Here is a 6,056-nt window from a genome sequence, read left to right on the forward strand (position 1 = left end):
CAGGTGGGGTGAGCAGAGATTGGGGCATCTTTGAATCACCTGTCACCCCAAATGAATGAGCGAAGCCACGAGACAGGGTTCGCCCGACGCTGTCCCTTCCCTGTGGGCAGCTGGGGGCTCCAAAGCGGGCCCTGCCCGCCGCCCCCGCTCGCATCCTGGGAGGGGAACCGGCAGCCCAGTGCCCTTCCTGCCCCCAACGCCCCGGGCTCCTTGGGCGCCCTCTTGGCAGAAGAACAGAGGGCATCCAGAGCGGGTGGCAACTCGCCCCGCCACGAGCTCGCAGCGGCAGGCGATAGGAGCTGGGGGGACGCTCAGATAGACAGACAGATAGCGCTCCCCTCGCCCGCCCCCGCCCCCACCTTTCCCACGCGGCGGCCTCCCGGGGCGGCCCAGGCCAGGCGGGCACCTACTCCTGTCCCTGCGCCCCAACCTAAGCCCTCTGACTCGCCAAGCCCAAGTTTTTCCAGGGTCGGCATCCTGCGTCACGGTCTGGCAAACCCGCTGAGCCCCCAACACACTCTGCACAGAATGAGACCCCTTTCCTCTCTGCCGGCTATTTCCACGACGGCCTTAAGACAGACTGCAGAACCCAGAAGCAACCACGAGGTGGCGCACTGGCACTGCGTGTCCTCGACGTCGTGCGTCCTAGCTACCAAGGGGAGAGAGAGTGTGCCAAAAAGGTAAAGAAGGCGGGGTTGGGCGGCGGCGGGGGTGGGGTGGGGGTAGGAATTGAAATTGGGAGAAGCCCTCTTTCCCCCTGGGATAGGTTGGGTAGCAGAAGTGGGGATGCAATAGAGAAATGGGTTTGGCACCCGTAACAGCAACTATTATCTGGGAAAGGGCTTTGACAGCCGGATGGGACTAGGAGATGGGGTTTGGAGATTGCTCCAGCGCGAGAAGCCTCTTTACTAGGGTCTTCATGGAGGGAAGACGCTGAGGGGCGCGCCACGGCTCTTAACTATTGGAGATAGAGGGACCTGAGGGATCTATGCACATGCGTGCAAGCACAGCTCACGGTGGTGGCAGTTCACAATCTTGCCCTCCCACCGCTTTACACTACACACACAGACACACCACACACTTTCTCACAGGCACTCTTGCACGCACACCAGACCTTTTGGATTCTGTGGGACTTGTAAAATCCTCTACCCTTAACCACTAACGAAGTCCGCCCTCCCAAGTGCTGCCCCATATTGTTCGGAACCTGCCCCCAGACCTACTTAAGTCCACAGAAAGCCAGCCTCATAGGGACCACTGCCTCATTGCTCTTCCAGTTCAACCTGGTCCATCTCTGAAACTGCACACATATAGTTTGGGGTATCTCCACTCGCTAGAGCAGTCCCTAAATTCATACAGCCTTGCTCCATTAGAACGCTCTCAAGTTCAACTTAGGACTTTTGCAGGCCCAGAGTGCTTTTGCCTGGCGAGACTCTTCCTCCATAATTTTAAAGATTACATTTCTTGACTGCAGTGTCATAAAGGTAATATATTAATATACTCAAACTTTTTTCAACATGGAAACTCTTTTTCAATTCTTTTTCGGATTTTAAAAGCAATCAAAATATTTTCACAGACCCTGGGTCTTTGCCACTTTATCTGTCTGTCATTTGCATAGTACACACACACATCACCAAGGACCACCTCCTTCCACAAATACCCAATGGGCAAATTCCCCTCCTTCTTCATCTCATCTAAGCCCACCCCTAGACACGAAAACAGACGGGAAGGTCCTGGGGGCTCTGCACAGCCACCCCTCCACACAAGCCCTGCTTCGGAGGATTTATCTGGGCTTGAGCATAGGAGGAACGTGGCGGTGGTGTGTGTGTGTGTGTGAGTGTGTGTGTGTGAGTGTGTGTGTGTGTGTGAGTGTGCATGTGCATTTGGGGTAACAACAAAGAGGGTTGGGGGAGCCAGTGAGAAAGCGCGAGCATGTTTTGCCTCGAAGGCAAGACTTGCAGCCAATCAGCGTGCAGGAGCCTCCCTCTGCGACTCCAACATTGAGTCTATAACCGGCTGGCCGGGCGGAGCTGGCAGCATTTGACTGTGGCTTGGGACGCGGAGAGAGGCACGCAGCGACTGACCGACGACCGGCGATGGTCTAAGCGCCCCTCGGCCACCCCCTCCCCCAGACGCGACCAGACCCTGCCCTCGCCCTCTGGACACACATCCCACCTGGGCTCCTCCGCCTACCCGGCGCTCCTGTCCGCAGGCTTCGGCGCTCCTCCTCCGAGGCCTGGGGAGCTGCGGCGCCCGCCAGCATGAGCGGCTCCTTCGATCGCAAGCTCAGCAGCATCCTCACCGACATCTCCAGCTCGCTTAGCTGCCATGCGGGCTCCAAGGACTCACCCACCCTGCCCGAGTCTTCGGTCACTGACCTTGGCTATTACAGCGCTCCCCAGCATGACTACTACTCGGGCCAGCCCTACGGCCAGACGGTGAACCCCTACACCTACCACCACCAGTTCAATATCAACGGGCTTGCTGGCACCGGCGCTTACTCGCCCAAGTCGGAATATACTTACGGGGGCTCCTACAGGCAGTACGGAGCCTACCGGGAGCAGCCACTGCCTGCCCAGGACCCAGGTGAGGACGCCGGGGTTGTGGAGAGGGTGCCAGGCACTGGAAGGTCCCCCAGCGAGAGGAAGTCTGGGAATGGGAACTGAAATCTAGGGAAACCTCGAGGGTAAGAAATAGAAGAGTTGAAGGAGATGGGTTAGATGACCTCCAGAGAGGGTGGGCGACACTGTATGGAGCACTGTGTGCCGCGGTCTCCTGGAGATACCCGGCAGCTGGGGCCCGCAGGGTGTGCGCTCTGGGTGACCAGGGGGAACCTTCGATGCTGCGATCCTGCGGGCATTTGAGCCGCCAGCCCGAGATGGTTTGAGGGCTCGAGGACTGGAGGCTCGGGGCCCTTCCTCTGGACGCCGTCTGGGGAGACCCGGAGTAGCGAAGGCACGTGGAGAAAGATCCAAAGAAGTCACAGAAATGGAGGAAGGAGAGAGCGAGAAGTAGAGATGGGATAAGAGAAAAAGAAAGGTGGAGAGGACAGTAAGGAAACGCACGGAAGAAAGCAACAGAGGAAAGGAAGAAAGAGAAAGAAAAGGAAGGAAGGAAGGAAGGAAGGAAGGAAGGAAGGAAGGAAGGGGGAGAGAGGAAGAAAAAGAAAACAGGGAAAGGAAAAAGAGAGACAGAATGCCTGTACTATCCCTGCTATTCTTCTGAAACAAATTATTTGAACTAGGAGATGGGAGGGCTAGAAGGAGTGGGAGACGCCGCAGCCGGTTAGGTGGGTCACTAGAGGACAGTCCGCAGACGAGAGGCTGAGCCGGGAAGGCGTCGTGAGCGAAGCCGCGCGGTCCTCGCCCAGGCGGTTGCTGGCGCCGGGGCCGGCGCTCCGGGGCCGGGGTGCGGAGCTGGGAGCGCCGCGTCGTGGGCGGCCGCCGGTCCGGCTCGGTCGCCGCGGTTACCTCCCTGGGCGCGGGCGGCACAAGGCTCCTCCAAAGAAGTCCCCGGGAGATCAGTGGGCCGAAGGGTGCGGCGTTCCACAGTGAGGGGATCTTGGGGAGCGCAGGGTCGCAGGCCGAAGCTAAGCTGGTGCATTCCCTCTTGCAGTGTCGGTGAAAGAGGAGCCGGAAGCCGAGGTACGCATGGTGAACGGCAAACCCAAGAAGGTCCGAAAGCCGCGCACCATCTACTCCAGCTATCAGCTGGCTGCCCTGCAGCGCCGTTTCCAGAAAGCCCAGTATCTGGCCTTGCCCGAGCGCGCCGAGCTAGCTGCACAGCTGGGCCTCACACAAACACAGGTTAGTACTGAATGCTCCAGGGTCCACGGGGCAGATGGGAGCATGAGGGACCTGGCACTCCCTAGGTACCTAAGAGCCCGGCTGAACATTTAAGCACACCCCAGCTCCTGCCCCACAGCCGCAGCCGCAGCCGATTGTAGGAACTCTTCTTGCCTATGGGTTGAGTGACTTTTAAAGTTTTAGCCTACGTAGAAAGCGTTACTTCACGGGTAGCAGCGAATGTAGAGGGGGGCAGTGTGAATCTTTTTATGCAACTGTGTATGTCTATCACAGATGCCCTCCCCTGCACCCCAGAGCACCCAGCTCCCAAGACCCTCACCAATGCTACAGGACATAGGAGTCCATGTTGCCTCTTTCCCAGACTAAGTATGAGCGTGTAGGGAGTACAGGCGACATGCCAGGGAATACTCACATAAAGTGTGAGGGAGGTCCTTTACGGTCGTTTTGCAAACAGAAGGCAAGTATCTATGCTGGAGCACCAGTTAGCTCATATGTAAATATGTATGCTAGGATAAAAACATGGTCCTGCTTCGCACACAAATGCCTACGCCAAAAGTCAGGCAGAGAGGTTCTCTAACAAAAGACATGGAGTCAGAAAGTGGGATCTACCTCCACCCCTTTACCTGTCCCTAAACACCAAGAAGTCTCACTGCTCTAGGGAGGAATGCTGGGTGCCTGGCTCTCCACAGGTGTTGACAGGCTGGCCTTGGTTGCGGCTGGGCTGCGTGGGGCCTGGTCCATCGGGAATCTGGGTCACCTGGTGAAGAGCTGATTCATTGTTTGTACCAGTCATGGGGTGGAGAGAAGCAGGGGGAGGGGGAGATACCCCAAGGGAAATTTAGGGAGTCAGGAATCGTGGTGGTTTGCCTGCTCCTGAGTCCCTGGGTCACCCCCAACCCCCAGCCAGAGCCCAAGAACCCTTCACGCCTGTGTGTGAATGGCGGTGTTCACGTTGTGGGTGCTTATCTGGGTGTATCTGCATGCATTTATAGCTTCATTCGTGAGGCTGAGTGGGTATGTTGCTGAGTGTGGAGATACCTGTGTGGGTGTGTGTTTGTCCCTGTGTATCTCTGAACCTCGGCTTAGGGCCTCTGATGTGGGCAAAATATTACAAACTTCCGGGGTCCCACTTAGGGTGCCTTTTTATTGAGGGCTTGTTGTATAGCAGACCGTTTAAGTTTTCTATACATCTTAACTTTTTTGAGCTTTATGGTGACCCTTTGAGGTAGGCGACAGTGTTGTCATGGTCCCCATTTTGCAATGAGAGCAAGGTGAGGCCAGAGAGGTTAAGTAACCTGCTTAAGGTCGCACTTAGGAAGTGGCAAACCGGGCCAGTAGAATGTTCCAAACCACAGTTCTTTTCCAACTGGAAAGAAAGATGCTGGCTTGGGAGTGGCGGCCAGGGTTTTTGCCTAGTTTCCCCAAGAGGCTGGGTACTGCTCTTGCCTTCTCCAGGCTGGGTTCCCTGTGGAGTTTCCCTTTGGCATCCCAGAAAGGCTAACTATTTGCTCCTTTCTTATTCTGTCCAGGTGAAAATCTGGTTCCAGAACCGCCGCTCCAAGTTCAAAAAGCTCTACAAGAATGGGGAGGTGCCACTGGAGCACAGTCCCAACAACAGCGACTCCATGGCCTGCAATTCACCACCGTCACCAGCCCTCTGGGACACATCTTCCCATTCTACTCCAGCCCCTACCCGCAATCAGCTGCCCCCACCACTCCCATACAGTGCCTCCCCCAACTACCTGGAGGACCCCACCAACTCCTGGTACCACGCACAGAACCTCAGCGGACCCCACTTACAGCAGCAGCCACCTCAGCCGGCTACCCTGCACCATGCCTCTCCGGGGCCTCCGCCTAACCCAGGGGCTGTGTACTGAGCACCCACCTGGCCTGCGCTCCCCACGAAGGACCCCCAGGACCAGGCAGAAGGTGCCCTATCCTAGCAACACTCAGGAATCATCAAGGGGCACAGGGGAAAGACTCCCTTCCCCCTCCCTTGTCCCTTCTTCCAGGGACCCAAGAACCTCCAGATGCGATATGCATGGACCAAGGATGCTCCCCCAAACCAACCTCCCTCCCGCTGCTTAGACTGGGGTGCCCTCCAGATGTTGAGGCATTTCACTCCAGTGGGGACAGCACATGCTCTCTGCTCCAGGAACCTGGATTGCCTCTAGATGGCTCATCAGCTTCCAGCCTTTCAAACACAGTAGAGACCTCCAAAATGGGGAGAGCCGGAGTATTTGCAGGTCCAGT

At 56.9% G+C, this 6,056-nt stretch overlaps 1 protein-coding gene across 1 annotated transcript; it reads left to right on the forward strand.

The window, feature by feature from the left end:
- The first annotated feature begins 2,258 nt into the window (after positions 1 to 2,258).
- Positions 2,259 to 5,680, forward strand: Dlx3 (distal-less homeobox 3). The gene is made up of 3 exons (XM_027424092.2): positions 2,259 to 2,583; positions 3,613 to 3,803; positions 5,333 to 5,680. Exons 1-3 carry the CDS (start codon positions 2,259 to 2,261, stop codon positions 5,678 to 5,680), a joined length of 864 nt encoding a protein of 287 aa, XP_027279893.1.
- The last annotated feature ends 376 nt before the right edge of the window (positions 5,681 to 6,056 follow it).

The sequence above is a fragment of the Cricetulus griseus genome, chromosome 7, assembly GCF_003668045.3.
Source record: "Cricetulus griseus strain 17A/GY chromosome 7, alternate assembly CriGri-PICRH-1.0, whole genome shotgun sequence".
NCBI classification, from domain to species: domain Eukaryota; kingdom Metazoa; phylum Chordata; class Mammalia; order Rodentia; family Cricetidae; genus Cricetulus; species Cricetulus griseus.